At 38.6% G+C, this 16,359-nt stretch overlaps 2 protein-coding genes across 3 annotated transcripts in view; both read left to right on the top strand.

The window, feature by feature from the left end:
* fra10ac1 (FRA10A associated CGG repeat 1) overlaps window positions 1-16,359 on the top strand; it is an 855,621-nt gene that overhangs the window by 822,842 nt on the left and 16,420 nt on the right. The window lies entirely within an intron of this gene.
* Window positions 1-16,359, top strand: part of trpm4b3 (transient receptor potential melastatin 4b3) — a 47,916-nt gene that overhangs the window by 20,421 nt on the left and 11,136 nt on the right. The window contains exons 16-26 of one of the 2 annotated variants that reach the window (NM_001328032.1): window positions 3,814-3,926; window positions 4,314-4,421; window positions 4,507-4,556; window positions 6,563-6,801; window positions 6,912-7,027; window positions 10,298-10,430; window positions 11,254-11,428; window positions 11,503-11,668; window positions 11,746-11,927; window positions 13,227-13,359; window positions 16,061-16,133. In NM_001328032.1, the coding sequence (NP_001314961.1) occupies window positions 3,814-3,926; window positions 4,314-4,421; window positions 4,507-4,556; window positions 6,563-6,801; window positions 6,912-7,027; window positions 10,298-10,430; window positions 11,254-11,428; window positions 11,503-11,668; window positions 11,746-11,927; window positions 13,227-13,359; window positions 16,061-16,133 (1,488 nt within the window). Of the gene's footprint in view, window positions 1-3,813; window positions 3,927-4,313; window positions 4,422-4,506; window positions 4,557-6,526; window positions 6,802-6,911; window positions 7,028-10,297; window positions 10,431-11,253; window positions 11,429-11,502; window positions 11,669-11,745; window positions 11,928-13,226; window positions 13,360-16,060; window positions 16,134-16,359 lie in introns of both variants that reach the window. The other variant, XR_012387463.1, reaches the window with a different exon arrangement.

Genomic DNA, 16,359 nt, shown 5'->3' with positions numbered 1-16,359 from the left:
ATGTTGTTCTTGTTCATTTGGATTTCTATAACATCCTGAGTAACCCTAACTCTAACCCTAACCCGGCTGAGTATACAATCTCTTAAACACAAGCATGTCAGTCTTGGTCATTAAACAGAGGCGATTAACCACTATTCTAAAAAGACAGGACCCTACTTACTCAGTCTAGAATAGTTTTTGTCTGGCCCCTATAGATCTGCTATCTACTAAGACAAAACTATTTCATCATACCATGACCATTACTATAGAACTAAGTAGACCAATTTACTTAAACTATTAGTAACTTTGAATAACCACCATATGATTTAAATGGTATTATAAGTTTAGAGATGAAGGCCCTACCCACATTCAGATTGGTCTTAACAATACAATACAATACTTTGTTGTTCTAAATCAGGGGTCACCAACAACACCAGGTAGCCCGCCAGGTTCACATGAGTTTCCCGCAGGCCTGTTCTAGAAAATAGCTCACCATAGCACCACATATGAGTAAGCTGCATCTAATATTTTTATAGGTATTCTTTTTTAATCACACTTGCATTGGTGTAAATTTGAATATTACTTTAAGTTATATATTTAAAAAAACTTTAAAAACTATTTCAGACAAATGAAGTGTTGCATATTGATATTTATCTACCTTGTTAAATCATTTTAACAACTACTTTGAGAAATCATTAACATGATCAATGTCTTCACAAAGATGAATATTATTAATTATTAATAATAACATATAATTAAAAGTAAATTAAGAAAAATTTGTTATTTAATAACTGGTAGCCCTTCATACTAATCGGTACCCAAGAAGTAGCTCTCAGTTTCCAAAAGGTTGGTGACCCCTGTTCTAAATAGAAATCCCATTATTGGCCGTTTACAGTCTAAGTATACTTGAATGAATGCCAATGTGTTAGTTGGAGCTCTAAGAACATTGTATAGCGTGCCACCCTGCTCCGTCTATCTTGTTTTAGTCCGTTACTAACCTGTACAGGGGCTTCTGGGGTTATGGACTTAAAGTAATCTACTAGGGATCATAATGCGAACTCTGTTTGAATAATTTAAAACATAACAATTAAATAGTCAGGTAAATTTATTATGCCAATTCATTCAGTCAATTTATAAACAATCAATGCAAAACATCATATTCTCGAAGATAAATCCAAGATCAAAAGATGCATACCTGACTTCAAAATATACATAGGATGGAGCATTCACGCTATGGGATGATCTGATTACAGAATCGCCCTGAACATTTACATTGAAACTTCCTCTTAAGTAGTCAAAAGTAGTCAATCCAAAAATGTTCTCGAGGGAAGGGGTGTGTTGAATAACAAAAGTAATTTGCATTTAGTGGAAGAGTTTCTCATTTGAATATAACTCTCTAGGTAAAGGCACACCCTTCGCAGTGATTCAAAAGATGTTTCAAATGTAAATGAAGGAAAGGAGAGGAGCTGGTTTTCCCGCATTCCCACCTGGTGGGTTGTGGCGCCGATTTTCTCTGTGTTTTCAGCTCATGTTTGAATTGTCAAAGACATCAAAATATTTGTGGTATCTCAAATCTTACAAATGTATGGCCCTACACAATACATGGGAGATATAAATTCACATTACATTACGTGTTTAAAGTCCGGTAAAGCAGTGGTTCTCAAAGTAGGGGTCGGGACCCCCCGAGGGGTCGCGGGGCAATGAAGGGGGGTCGCCTGGTGATTTCCAAAAATCTATTTATTTTTATTAAACCATAAGAATTAACATATTTTATCCATAACTATACTGAAAATAAAAATAGTCGTTTAAAGTTACTATATACTATATAGTTACTATAGTAGCTTATAGTTACTAGTTCTATTGGATTGCGACCCCTGGGGTAATTACATTATATTAAAGGCAGCAATAGTGTCAGATGCATTTTGATTTTCTAACATCAGGTTATACTTTCTGGCACATTTAAAGCACTGACACAAATTTAATTGGTGTGTCTGCGTCATTGTATGCAAGGTTTCTGTATTTATAACCACCTCAGAGGATATTGGGGGTCGCGAGTCACTGGCATTGTTATTTTGGGGGTCGCGGGCTGAAAAGTTTGGGAACCCCTGCGTTAAAGGACCAAAAGTGATTCAATTATTTTTTATAATGAAGTTCTGAGAACACTTTTGCGAGGCAAAAAACGGCAGAAATGACTTTGTTTGCTTGGTGTCGTCTGCATCAGATTAGTGTGCATGTTAATTATGGGCAATGTAATTCTTTTGGGTTGCACTGTTGACTCTTAACTCTAGGACACATCCTGTTAGCGGTCAGCCTTTGAGCAGCATCAGGCCCTCAGTGAGCATCCATCCGGCTAGTTTGCTTGGTGTGTTCAACCTGTCGCTTCTTTTTGTTTTTGTTTTATAGAACTTTTTGTGAAAACATAACACTCAATAGTGTAAAAGATGCATATTTGTTAGCAAAATGTAATCAGTGTTATTACCCCATCCCTAAGCCCACCTCCCTACAATCAGAACTGCACCAAAACCACTTGCAAACAATTCAGCAATTATGCAGCACCTTCAAATGAATCTCAGCCAGACTAATTGAATAAGACACAAAATAGAAGGACATAAAAAAAATCACAGAGACACTGTTAAAATATACAGTTGAAGTCAGAATTATTAGCGTGATTATTACACGATCTAATCCAATTATGTAATTCATTTTTTCTTTTGAAAAACCCATTTTCAAGATTTGATCCAATCTCTTATCCAAAATCCTAGTGGATTACTTTTGAAAAACCGGGCCCTTGACACCAGCCCTCCAGGACTGAGATTGGACACCCCTAGATTACATGGTCTGATCTTAATTCAAAATGCCTCTGTTAATTTTGAAAAACCCATTTCCAAGATTTGATTCAATCTTTGATACAAAAATCCCACTGTTTTACTTTTGAAAAACTGGGCCCTGGGTCCGATTTTTCAAAAGTAATCCACTAGGATTTTGGATAATAGATTGGATAAAATCTTTAAAATGGGTTTTTCAAAGGAAAAAAACGAATTACGTAATTGGATTAGATCACACAATCCAATCTTGGTTTTGATCCAGATCAAACCTTTAGTTTGGGTTTTTCCAGACCTTTTTTGTAGGATTTCAATCACTTTGATTAAAAAAAAATCAGGATTAAACGGATCCCATCAGAAGGGTGGATCCAGCATGGATTTCATGCCCAAAATGTATAAAATAATACTATGTTTGGATTAACCAGTATCTTACAAGATATCCCATTTTTTCATAAGGTTTTAATTGTATTTGTTCATCCGTCAGGCTACATTGATCAGGTAGGCTTTAACTTATTCAGCCTTTCACTATAGGTCAAAGTAGAGTTTGGCCTCATAAAATAATCCCCCAAACAGCTGTCAAAATTGGCAAAAAACAATACATTATATTCTGTCACTAATTGATATATATATATTCATCACAATGGAAAATATTTTTGTTTTTGGAATATTTATTAATGATGCATGCAATGATTACAGAATTATTGTGGAGTTTTTGACATTAAGCCTTTTTTTAATTTGACACATCTATATTTGAAACTTGTTATAAATACCCTCAATTTACAGTGTTTGTGTTGTAGATCACAGACGAGTGGATCGCTGTCAGAGGATGGGGTTTTTCTTGTTTTTAGTTTTTTTTTAAATGTGTGTGTTTTCATTTCAAATAAAAACAAAGGATTGGAATGATGTGAGGTTGAGTAATTAATAACAGAATTTGAGTTTTTGCATGAGCTTTAATGGCTGTCTTGTATTTTAAAATGAGCTGAGTTTTTTTAAACAGTGTCTTTTTGTTCAGTCTCTGCTGTCTCAGATCTGGTGGGGGGATATAGAGAGAGGAACTCCGCTCTGGAGAATCCTGCTAGTGATAATCTGTCCTCCTGTCTGCTACAGCAACTTCATTGAATACAGGTACAGCAGCATGTGAATGTCCTCACATTACCACTAACTTTTAACTTCCTTCGACAAATGTGCATAACAACCTGTGTTAAACAGTGACCATGTTTACATGGACATCAGTAATCAAATTATTTGCCTTAATTTAATTAGCATAATAATAAGATTGAAACATTTACATGAGTTGCTTTTAGAATGTTTCTTTCATGATCCTATTTTACATGTTATAACACATAATTCGATTAATGTCGTCGCGTCACCAGACTAAATGTGGTATTTTCATGTGAGGTCAGATCAGCTGCTGGAGGCGGTTGTACAAAGCCGGTTTTACTATCAAAAACATGAAAATCGCCTTTGATTAATCGCCCAACCCTAATGAACTTTTGACTTTTTTCCTCCTAGGAAGACAGATCAAGCAGAAAAAGAGAAATCAGTGATGGCACCTCCATGTTCAGAAATAGACAGACAATATGAAGAGACCGTCTTCTCCTTCAATGACAATAAACATCAGTACATCAGCTTTTATTCTGTACTTCATGCGTAAATATGTCTGTCAACACCAACCAAATTTCTTTATCAATCTTATAATCTTTAGAAACGAAGCCGAGCATAAGGACTCAGAAAATATCAGGCGAACAGCTAAAGGTTGGACTTCTGATTTTGAACAATTTCATTCATTCATTTTCTTTTCGGCTTAGTCCCTTTATTAATCCGGGGTCACCACAGTAGAATGAACTGCCAACTTATCCAGCATATGTTTATCGCAGCAGATGCCCTTCCAGCCACAACTCATCTCTGGGAAACATCCATACACTTCAATTCACACACATACACTACAGACAATTTAGCTAACCCAATTCATCTATACTGTATGGGGTGCCACTAGGGGGAGGAAGCTAGGACGATTGTAAGGACCCATAGATTTAGGGCCCCTGGAGACATTATCAAGGAGCGCCTTGCACGCCACCCCACATACCCATCCCCATAAAAAAACCCCACACCCTCAACCACCACTCCGCACTTCACTTTTATCCATGATCACCCACCTCCCTTCCCCCGCTCTTCACTTTCATCCGCGATCCCCCTTTTCCCCATAACCCCCCCTATCCCCCCACCCCTCGGCCTTCATTTTCATACGTGACATTTCGCCTGTCAGAGGGTATGGAATAAAATCACTGTCATAAATATTTTGTGCGAGAAAATTCATGCATCTGTAATTATAATTTCGTAAAAGAATCGTAATGTACTTGTAATTTTACAAGGGTACAATTCCAAAATCTGCAATTAAAACAGACACAGATACAACATTTTCTTTGTCTGTTTGTACGTGACGGATACATTTACGATGGGTGTACTTTACAAACACGAAATACGGTTTCACCACGGACACGACAACCTGATTACGAGTACGAATCAAAAAGGGACACTCCACTGTGAAAATTACGTCACCGCTGTCACAGGCATTAATAAACAAACGAGAGCCATCGATCACAACAGTGCGCTTGCTGGAGACTCGAGCTCCCAGCATAGTCTCATAAAAATGTTTAAAATTACACACCTCTGATAAACACAAACCCTCAAATATTTAACTTGCCTTTTGCTGGTAACTTCATTACATTATAGATCAGTGGTTGATCTGGCTTTAAAAAGGGTTACTTAATCGACAGATGTCATGTTAAGTGATTCACAGAGATATTCTGCGCTTACTGCCTGTAACGTTAACTTACATTATGCTCACAATCCCAGGCCCATTCTTAATGATTGATTCTGTAAAATGTCCAAGAAACACAGCGAAAAAAGGACCTCATTAAGTCTCCACCTTTATTACAGCTCATGACGGACATTTCTCAAAGAGGGAAAAAACGAAAATCTTACCTGAGACGGTTGTGATCGATGGCTCTCGCTTGTTTATTAATGCCTGTGACAGCGGTGACGTAATTTTGACAGTGAAGTGTCGCTTTTTGATTCGTACTCGTAATCAAGTTGTCGTGTCCGTGGTGAAACTGTATTTCTTGTTTGTACACCCATCGTAAATTTATCAGTCATGTACAAACAGACAAAGAAAATGTTGTATCTGTGCCTGTTCTAATCGCAGATTTTGGAATTGTACCCTCGTAAAATTACGAGTATGTTCCGTTTTCCTTTACGATTTTATGATTACAGATGCGTGAATTTTATTAAAGAACAAAATATTTATGATAGTAATTTTATTCCATAGAGCAAGGATCACCAATCTCAGTCTTGGAGGGCCGGTGTCCCTGCAGGGTTTAGCTCCAACTTGCCTTAACACACCTGCCTAGGTGTTTCAAGTATATCTAGTAAGACCCTAATTAGCTTGTTCAGATGTGTTTGATTAGGGTTGAAGCTAAAATCTGCAGGACACCGGCCCTCCAGGAACAAGTTTGTTGACCCTTGCCATAGAGGGCACCCCCTGCCCACACAAACACAGTAAGAACATGCAAACTCCACACAAAAATGCCAACTAACCTAGCCGGGGCTCGAACCAGCAACCTTCTTGCTGTGAAGCGACAGTGCTACCCACTGTGCCACCATGCAGCTCCATTTTGAACATTTTCAGAAGCATTTATAGAAACTAGTTCATTGTTGATTTGGAGCAGAACGGCTGAAATTATAAGTCTTTCTGTCATCAGGAGCTCCTGCATTCATCAAACCAAAGAAGAGTAGCTTTGTGGTCTCCCGCTGGAAGCAGTTCTGGTACGCTCCTGTCACCTCGTTCATCGGCAACCTTCTGATGTACTTCCTCTTCCTGTTTCTGTACGCCTACGTGCTATTGGTCGACTTCAAGCCGCCTCCCCCTGATGGCCCGGCGGTTTCGGAGTATGTGCTGTATTTCTGGGTCTTCACTTTAGTGTGTCAGGAGATTCAGGAGGTATGGTAGATGCTTTTTTTCCTACTCATGCTCTCGTACAATTAATCTAATGGTAAATCTATGCGGTTTATTTAACTTTGATTTCTTTCCTATTTCTTTCTGATTACCAGGCTTTCATTGCAGGCAATAAGAAGTTTCCTCAGACGTTGTTTTTGTATGCTCAGGATGTGTGGAATAAGTTTGATGTTCTTGCCATTTCCCTCTTTATTACTGGTTTGTGCTGCAGGTAAACACCCTTGACGGTTTACTATAAGCGGTATAAAGAATAACATTACTCTAGATTGTAGGTTCAATACAATTATATGGTTTGTCACAGAGCAGTTTGGTTTGTTTGTGACTCAACAGAGGGCAAAACTTAATATAAATTGCCTATTTACTATGAACTGAGGTTTACTGAACAAATTACATCTCTGTCTTTAAATGTTTAGCTATGTTTGTACTCTAATTCATTGATTAATATATAATAATTTGCACAGGGGCTTTTATAACTTGCTTTTGTTAGTCACACAAACACACGTATCAAATATATTGATTATATACAGTTGAAGTCAGAATTATTAGCCCCTTTTTTTCTTCTTTTTTAATATTTCCCAAATGATGTTTAACAGAGCAAGGACATTTTTACAGTGTGTCTGATAATATTTTTTCTTCTGGAGAAAGTCTTATTTGTTTTATTTCGGCTAGATAAAAAGCAGTTTTTAATTAAAAAGAAAAACATTTTAAAGAGAAAATTATTAGCCCCTTTAAGCTATATTTTTTTCTCGACTGCATCCAGAACAAACCATCGTTATACAATAACTTGCCTAATTACCCTAACCTGCCTAGTTATCCTAATTAACATAGTTAAGCTTTTAAATGTCACTTTATTGTAACCTTTATTTTACCAGGAAAGACACATTAGTCGCCTTTCCACTATCGCGCCTAAAGCGAGCGAGCCAAGGCCAGTCGCGTTTCCACTGTCACTTCCGGGGCCTAATCGGGCCAAATCGGGGCTTTCCTGGGGCCACCGGCCGGCCTTTTTCTGCCAGCCAAATACCTTGGGCCAAAGAGGGCCAACTGGGGCTTCAGGGCGGAGTGAAAGGAGAGGCGGAGTGCGGACACAGTTTTCCGATCGCACACGAGAAGGCTACATGCGCCAAACAAATAAATAAATAAGAGAAAGAAAACATCTAGCCTTATAGACTTGGTATGATCGCCCTTATGTTTCCCTTTTAAATGTAAGGCTGTTGCATAAAATAATAAAGTTTTAATTTATAAGTGACTTTTCTTTGCTGCATCCTCCTTGATGTTTCAATAAAGCATAATAATCTTTAAACCATATTAAAGACAGAGCAGACAGTAAAGGTTTTCAAGAGTTTTTGTCAAGTTTAAAAGGTGTGTTTGTGCACGATCAGATGCCTGTATGTGTGTGTGAGACCGAGAAAAAGAGCGCTCCCTTCACAGCTCTGTTGATGCCGCGTTTTTTTTTCTTTTTCTTCTTATTATTATTTTATATATGTGGTGTTATATTATGGATGTGTGCGATCCATGCGCTGGGTCCCTCCTTTAGTGGCAAGACCACTGGATTTCAATGCCAACAGCGGGTTGGCGAGTAAATGAATATGATGAATGAGAACACACAGGTATGTGCGTATAGACATACATTGTACTGCTGTACAGTAACGTGTCATTTGTTTGTTTTGGTTGTCCTAATTTTAATAGTTTCGTCATGATGTGGTGTGCTTTATCTGCCTGATTCCCGCTGAAGTGGGCGGATTGAGTGACGTTCGATTCGGGGGATGTTCTAGGGGGCGGGGTTTGCTTGACAGCTACTAGCCAGACAGTGGAAACGCGACAAGATTTCGGCCTTACTGCTCAACCTCCCAGGTGATTGGCCCGGCCTGGCCCGATAAAAGCCCTGGCTTGCACTGGCCCGATAGTGGAAATGCGGCTACTGAGATTAAAAATCTCTTTTACAAGAGCGTCCTGGTCAAGATAAGGCAGTACACAAGTCACATGAGTCCAAAAGACAACATACAAAAAACAATATACAGTTAACATGAATCACACTGACAAACTATTCAAATGATCTACAAACCTGTGTTTCAACTTATAAATCTTTATACAGTCTTTTTAAAAGCATTCAGTGAAATAAATTCTTTAAACTGCAACTGTGTTTGCAGATTGTTCCAAGCAAAAGGTGCTGCGTATTTAAAAGCCTTTTTTCCCCCATCTCAGTCCGCACTTTAGGAACAGACAGTAAATAAATACCCTGTGACCGAAGACCATAGTTAAGAACAGGCTTTTTACAAATGTAATTCTGAACAAATGATGGGAGTAAACCCAGTATAGATTTGTAAACAAGGACATGCCAATGCATGAGCCTACAAATAGACAAAGCAGACCAACATACCCTAGTATACAGCACACAACGATGAGTAAGGGATTTAAAATGAGTTATAAATCAAAGTGCACCATGGTAAACAGTATCCAATGCATGCAGACTTTGAGACGAAGCATGAATATAGAAAACATCACTGTAGTCCTTTAAGCTGTATCGAAGTGTCTTGAAAAATATCTAGTCAAATATTATTTACTCTCATCATGGCAAAGATAAAATCAATCAGTTAATAGAAATTTGGGTCCCACTTTATATTAAGTGGCCTTAACTAATATGTACTTACACAGGAATTAATAGTTTGTTACAATGTACTTTTTGTGTAAATACATGTATTTACTGTGTACTTATGCTTGATTTAATACATGTATGTAACTACATCTGTAATTAACTTTTGTAATTAAATTTGTAAATACGCTGTTGACCATCCCATACACCTTAATCCACCCTTAAACCTACCCATACCACCAAACCTGTCAATAACCCAACCTCCATCCCAACTCAAAAGCACCACAAGTGTTCTCAAATACACTATAAACACAGTAAGTACATTGTATTTATTTTTTTGATGTTAGTACATAGTAGTTAAGGACACTTAATATAAAGTGGGACCGAAATTTGTTATTAAAACTGTTATGTTTAGAAATGTGTGGAAAAAATTCTTTCCATAAACAGAAATAGGGGGAAAAATAAATAAGTGGTCTAATAATTCAGAGGGGCTAATAATTCTGACTTCAACTGTATGTGATTGTAATGCAAATATATGTCATTTAACCATTTTAATTGAACAGCAATTTTGATGAAAAATGAAAACTTGCCAGAGGTAAACTTTACTTCGTGCCTGTTTTATAAATTTTGTGACATGACACATTATCATTAGGATTTATTGTGTGCAGTAACTGGTTGTAAAAACAAAGGAATGACTGGGTTCAGTGTACTCCCTACTGAACTACTTTTACTATATTTTCCACTTAATTATTCAAATACATTATTTCATATATTTGTGGTTAATTTTGGCAGTGGCAGGATTTCCTAAATATTCATCAAACTTTAGAGGTGTCAGTTCTGCTTTCTTTTTTGTTGATCACCTGTGCCCGTGTATCTCTGTTTCTGCTTCAGGATGTTCAGCTGGTCGTTCAACATGGGTCGTGGTATACTGTGTGTGGACTACATGGTCTTCACTCTCCGACTCATATACATTTTTGCTATTCATAAAGAGCTGGGTCCCAAAATCATCATACTCGGCAAAATGGTGAGACAAACAGTGAGGTGTTAAATGTTTGAAAATCATTAATGATTATGATACACTGCTATAAAATCAAGCCATTTGTAGGTGAATGTCCTGTCACCACATGAGCAGAGAGAGGACATTTTTTGATCCGTTCCATACTTTTAAAATGCGTTGATGCTAGATAAACTGATTAATATGCTATGTATATTTGCACAATCCATGAAAACACTACTAGAAAGGGACTGAAATTAGAAGTAAGCCCAGGTAGAACTACCTGCAAGGCATTTCTGACTGACACATCTCCGCCGGTGCCATTTAGGCTGGCTGCAGGGTCATCAGCCAGGAGCCACCCATCTCCGTGTAGTGGAGCAATGGAGGGACGTCTCCCTATCGCCCCCTGCAGCCAACCCTAGGATCCAGGCCCGTCCCTAAGCAATTTGGCACCCTAGGCAAGATTTCTGGTTGCATGTAAAAAAAAGTATGTAGTCAAGACAGCAAAAAAAACAAACAAACATATATATATATATATATATATATATATATATATATATATATATTTTTTTTTTTTTTTTTTTTTTGCTGTCGTGACTTAACATGCTTTTTACACAAGTTGACATTTTTTGTTCTTCTTAGTTAGTTATAAAATAAAAAAATAACTTGCAACTCCACATAAATGACAATGAGAAGTGTAAATTGCAATAAGTCCATAGTGTGCAAGTCTTTAAAGTGTTTAAAATGCTACCCACTGCATATATTTTAGCATTTGATTGTTAAAGCAAATTTTACAGTTAAAATACAGCAACTAAATCAAATATCTCGTCTTTGTGTTTTGCATGAATTTTAGATAAAGCATGCGTTCTTCTTCCTGTTCTTCCTGCTGGTGTGGTTAATTGCATATGGAGTAGCCAATCAAGCTCTACTATACCAGTACGATCCGAGCCCTGCTAGAGTGTTTCGGCGAGTGTTGTACAGGCCATATCTGCACATATTCGGAGACATCCCTGTGGAAGAAATAGACAGTATGTTCACTTCTGATTTTGCTGCTTTTAGTTAGCATCCATCCACTGACTGGATCATGTCTGTGTGTGTTAAGCTGGCAAACACTGGGAAAGAGACTGCACAGATAATCTGACGTTGATTAATGAAGGGATAGAGCCGTGCAGGGACACCAGCCACAACTGGCTTGTGGTCATTTTGTTGGTCATCTTCTTACTAGTCACCAACATTTTACTTATTAACCTGCTCATCGCCACATTCAGGTATTTATATATCTGTACATCCATTTTCTATAAATGACTGTCAAATCATCTGTGTGTTGCTTTGTGTTTTTCTGCAGCTATACGTTTACTAAGGTTCAGGAGCACAGCGACAAATACTGGAAGTTTCAGCGGTACAATCTGATAGTGGAGTATCATTCACGTCCAACGCTCGCGCCGCCATTTATCATCTTCTCTCACATCAACATCCTGATCAAAAGATACCTACGCAAAGTGCCGTCCGCCAAAACCCAACGATTTGGTAAAGTTTAACTAGAAAAGTACAGTTTAAAGGGTTAGTTCACTCAAAAAGGATAATTCTGTTATTAATTAGTCACTCTCATGTCGTTCCAGTCTTTGAACACAAAGTAAGAAATTTTAGATGAAATCTAAGAGCTCCCCCATCCTCCATAGACAGCAAGTCTAGAAAAGGAACCAAAAACAGTTGTTTAATTGGTTCAGCTGTAATCAAACAAAACTCCAAGAACACTTTTGTGTGCCAAAAAAACACACAAAAAAAGGACTTTATTTAACAGTATCCCGCGTAGTCAGGGTGCACGTTTACTACAGACAATACAGTGCTTGTGTGTTGTACTGATGACTCAAATGGCAATACTTCGTACTATCTTTAGTTAACTCGCACCCAGAGGTGGGTACTAACGAGTTACATTTACTACGGTAAATTTACTTGAGTAAAGTTATTGGGTAACTTGTACTTTTTGAGTACAATTAAATATGTGCACTTTTACTCAAGTAAATTATTAGAGAAAAATCAGTACTCTTACTTTGCTACATTTGGCGGTGGCACATACTGTCGCCTCACAGCAAGAAGGTCGCTGGTTTGATCCTCGGCTCAGTTAGCATTTCTGTGTGGAGTTTGCATGTTCTCCCTGTGTTCGCGTGGGTTTCCTCTGGGTGCTCCGGTTTTCCCCAAAGTCCACAGACATCTTTCGAATTTGGCAACCGGTCTTTTTTTTGCAACCGGGAACCCATGTGACGTCTTGTGTGACGTAGGTTGGTAATTCGTCTATACGTTGTACTGTCTGTAGTAAATGCGCACACTCATCTGCACTAATATTAACATTTTATTACAAAATAATTTGGTGCAAAAAAGTGTTTCTGGAGTTTGATATGATTATAGTAAAACCACTGAAGTCAAAATGGAATGTTTTTAGTTTCTTTTTGGGGCTTTGAAAGTCTCGGACTATTGCTGTTTATGGAGGAACTCTCACATTATATCTAAAATATCTACGTTTGTGTCCTGAAGACATACAATGGTTTTAGGATTAAACATGAAATGAGAAATTAATTAATTCATTTTCTTTTCGGCTTAGTCCCTTTATTAATCTGGGGTCACCACAGCGGAATGAACCGCCAACTTATCCAGCACGTTTTACGCAGCGGATGCCCTTCCAGCCGCAACCCATCACTGAGAAAATGAGAAATTAATAACAGAATTTAATGTTTTTGTATGAATTCATGAATAAAGATTTCTTGAAGATTAGCAAAGTCAATGTAATGGAATGTATAAATTGTGTGTATTTACCTTTTTTAATTATAGCCCTGAGGGTAAAGGGTCCAGAAGCGAACAAGCTGGTGAAATGGGAGAACCAGCAGAAGGAGAACTATCTGGCTCTTGAGAACAAAAAACACAGAGATTCCGACTCCCAGAGGCTCAAACGCATGGCTGCTAAGTGAGTCAAACTTTTCCACAGGTGCCATTAGGACATACTGGTACAACTTTACAATGAGTACTGTAAAAAGTACACAAAAAAGTGTACCTTAGAGTAGAATAATAATTTAAAAGAAAGTGTTTTAAAAAGACCCATATAACCAACATATTTTTTAAAAATAGAACAGTTTATCGATACTTTATTCCATATGGAGTATCATATCATATTGACACTCGGGAGGAGCTCGGAGTAGAGCCGCTGCTCCTCCACATCGAGAGAAGTCAGCTAAGGTTGTTTTGGTTGTTTCGGGTGTCTCCTGGACACCTACCAAGGGAGGTGTTCCAGGCATGTCCTACCGGGAGGAGGCCTCGGGGAAGACCCAGCACACGCTGGAGGGACTATGTCTCACGGCTGCCCTGGGAATACCTCAGGATCTCCCCGGAGGAGCTGGAGGAATTGTCTGGAGAGAGGAAACTCTGGAGTTCTCTCCTAGCTGTGCGTTCACACCGAAGGCAGCGAGAGTGTCAAAGGTCGCTCTGGCCGCCCTGGCGACAACACTGTCTGCCTTCAGCTCCAGCGGCGAGAGCGTCAACATTCGCTACATTGATCTTGTATTTAAAGGGGCCATTGCAGCAAATCAAAATGTTGCACACTTCTTATCAAAATCATTTAGCAATGGAAGATCTAGTTGAATGGCTTTGCTCCACTTAATTTGCCAATGTGTCTATGTGTCTGAAATATCCTGAAGCTGCAATACTGTTTTGTACTGTCGCATGAGATTTCTGTTTTTTTAAAGATAAATATATATAACTGCACATTGGTAACTCACCAGTAACTTATTTAATGTATGTTCCTGTAAGAAAACATTGTAAATAATTGGAAATCCAGTTACCGCAATAATCAAACAACTGTGGTCGGAACCAAAGTTCACAGTACTTTGTTCTCTGGGCTCCTCTGAAGCCGTGGACTTCTTCATTCCGATTACTTGCCATCGAGCCGCATCATAGCTCATTACTATAAAGTTAATTTGATTTCAACTCTCCTGGACTCCCACACTGGCAAAAACACACCTCGCTTATCGCCGCTAGCTCTCGTTGAAAAAAAAGGTAGGGCGTGCATTCACACCAGAGGCGGTGAGAGCGTCCAAGGTCACTCTGACCGCCCTAGCGACAACCCTGTCTGCCTTCAGCTTTGGCAGCGAGAGCAGCAAAGTTCGCTACATTGATCTCGTATTTAAAGGGGCCGTTGCAGCATATCAGTTACATTCCTGCATAAAACATGATTTCTAGCGTGAAAATGGTGAGCACTTCTTATCAAAATCATTTAACAATTGAAGATTAAGTTGCATGTGTTGTGGCTTTGCTCCACTTAATAATCCAATATGTCTGAAATATCCTGAAGCAGCAATACTGTTTTATACTGTCACATGAGATTCCCGCTTTTTTATAGGAAAAAATAATAACATTATTGCACAGTAACACTCGCCAGAAACTTATTTAATGTTTGTTCCTGTAAGAAAACATTGTAAATATTTGGAAATTCGGCGACCACAATAATCAAACTCTTGTGAACAACTGTGGTCGAAACCAAAGTTCACAGTACTGTCTTCTCCGGACTCCTCTCGAACGGTGGACTTCTTCATTCTGATTGGTTGCCGCCGATCCGTGTCATCGCTCATTACCATAAAGTTGACTTGTTTTCAACCCTCCGCGATGCCAACACTGGTGAAAACACGTCGCGCTGCTCCTTGCTGTTTATTGCCGCCAGCTCCTATGAAAATAAATGACTTCCGGCTACTTTGGCGCTCTCGCCACTTTCGGTGTGAACGTACTGCTGTCCCCGTGATCCAGCCCAGGAAAAGCGGCAGAAAATGAATGAATGAATGATTATCATATTTGATTTTTTTTAAGGCTCATAAGATATTATGATGTGAATATGTAGCTCATTCAATTCATAATCAATTGAATAGAAGGTAAATGATGAAATTAATAAAAAGCAGGGCGCACACAAAGAAAACTTATGTTTATCTTGATTTACTGTTTTGTTTACAATGATGGTTCACAGGCAATGGGATGGCGCAGTAGGTAGTGCTATCGCATCTCACAGAAAGAAGGTTGCTGGTTCGAGCCTCAGCTGGGTCAGTTGTGTTTCTGTGTGGAGTTTGCATGTTCTCCCCGCGAGTCCCTTTATTAATCTGGGGTCGCCACAGCGGAATGAACCGCCAACTTATCCAGCACGTTTTTACGCAGCGGATGCCCTTCCAGCCGCAACCCATCTCTGGGAAACATCCACATACTCATTCACACTCATACACTATGGATAATTTAACCTCCCCAATTCACCACTACCACATTTCTTTGGACTGTTGGGGAAACCGGAGCACACAAAGGAAACCCACACGAACGCAGGGAGAACATGCAAACTCCACACAGAAACGCCAACAGACCCAGCTGAGGCTCGAACCAGCGACCTTCTTTCTGTGAGACGACAGCACTACCTACTGCGCCACTGCATTGCCCTAATTGAAGATGATTAAATGAATTTTTGGGTGAACTATCCCTTTAAAGTCATTCTTACATTTACTTTATAACAGACATGTGAGAACCACACCATAATATTACACTATAGTGCTTTAGTTTCATTTCAACTTAAACCAAGTCAAGTAAATATGTGATCAAAACATTTGGATTTCCCACACATTAATGGTGATGTTTTGTTTCAGAGTGGATTGTATGGTCAGACAAGTAGCAGAGATGAGAGATGTAGACCGCAGACTGAGAGCCGTCGAGTCAGAGGTGAGAATAATACGATGAGTATCTATAATAATATGATTTCGGTATTTTATTACACTGCTGTCTGGAATACTTGATTCTGATTGGTCATTCGTGACATTTCATGGTATGTAATTCAGTGATTACAACCACTAAATAGCACAGGCTCAAGTCATTTACATACACAAAAACACTGTACTGTACTTTACAGTCATTTTAATTGTACTTTGCAAGTTCAACTTTTAGATCA

This window comes from Danio rerio, chromosome 12 (assembly GCF_049306965.1).
Source record: "Danio rerio strain Tuebingen ecotype United States chromosome 12, GRCz12tu, whole genome shotgun sequence".
Classification (NCBI taxonomy): Eukaryota; Metazoa; Chordata; class Actinopteri; order Cypriniformes; family Danionidae; genus Danio; species Danio rerio.
This window is presented reverse-complemented; position numbering and strand designations above follow the sequence as displayed.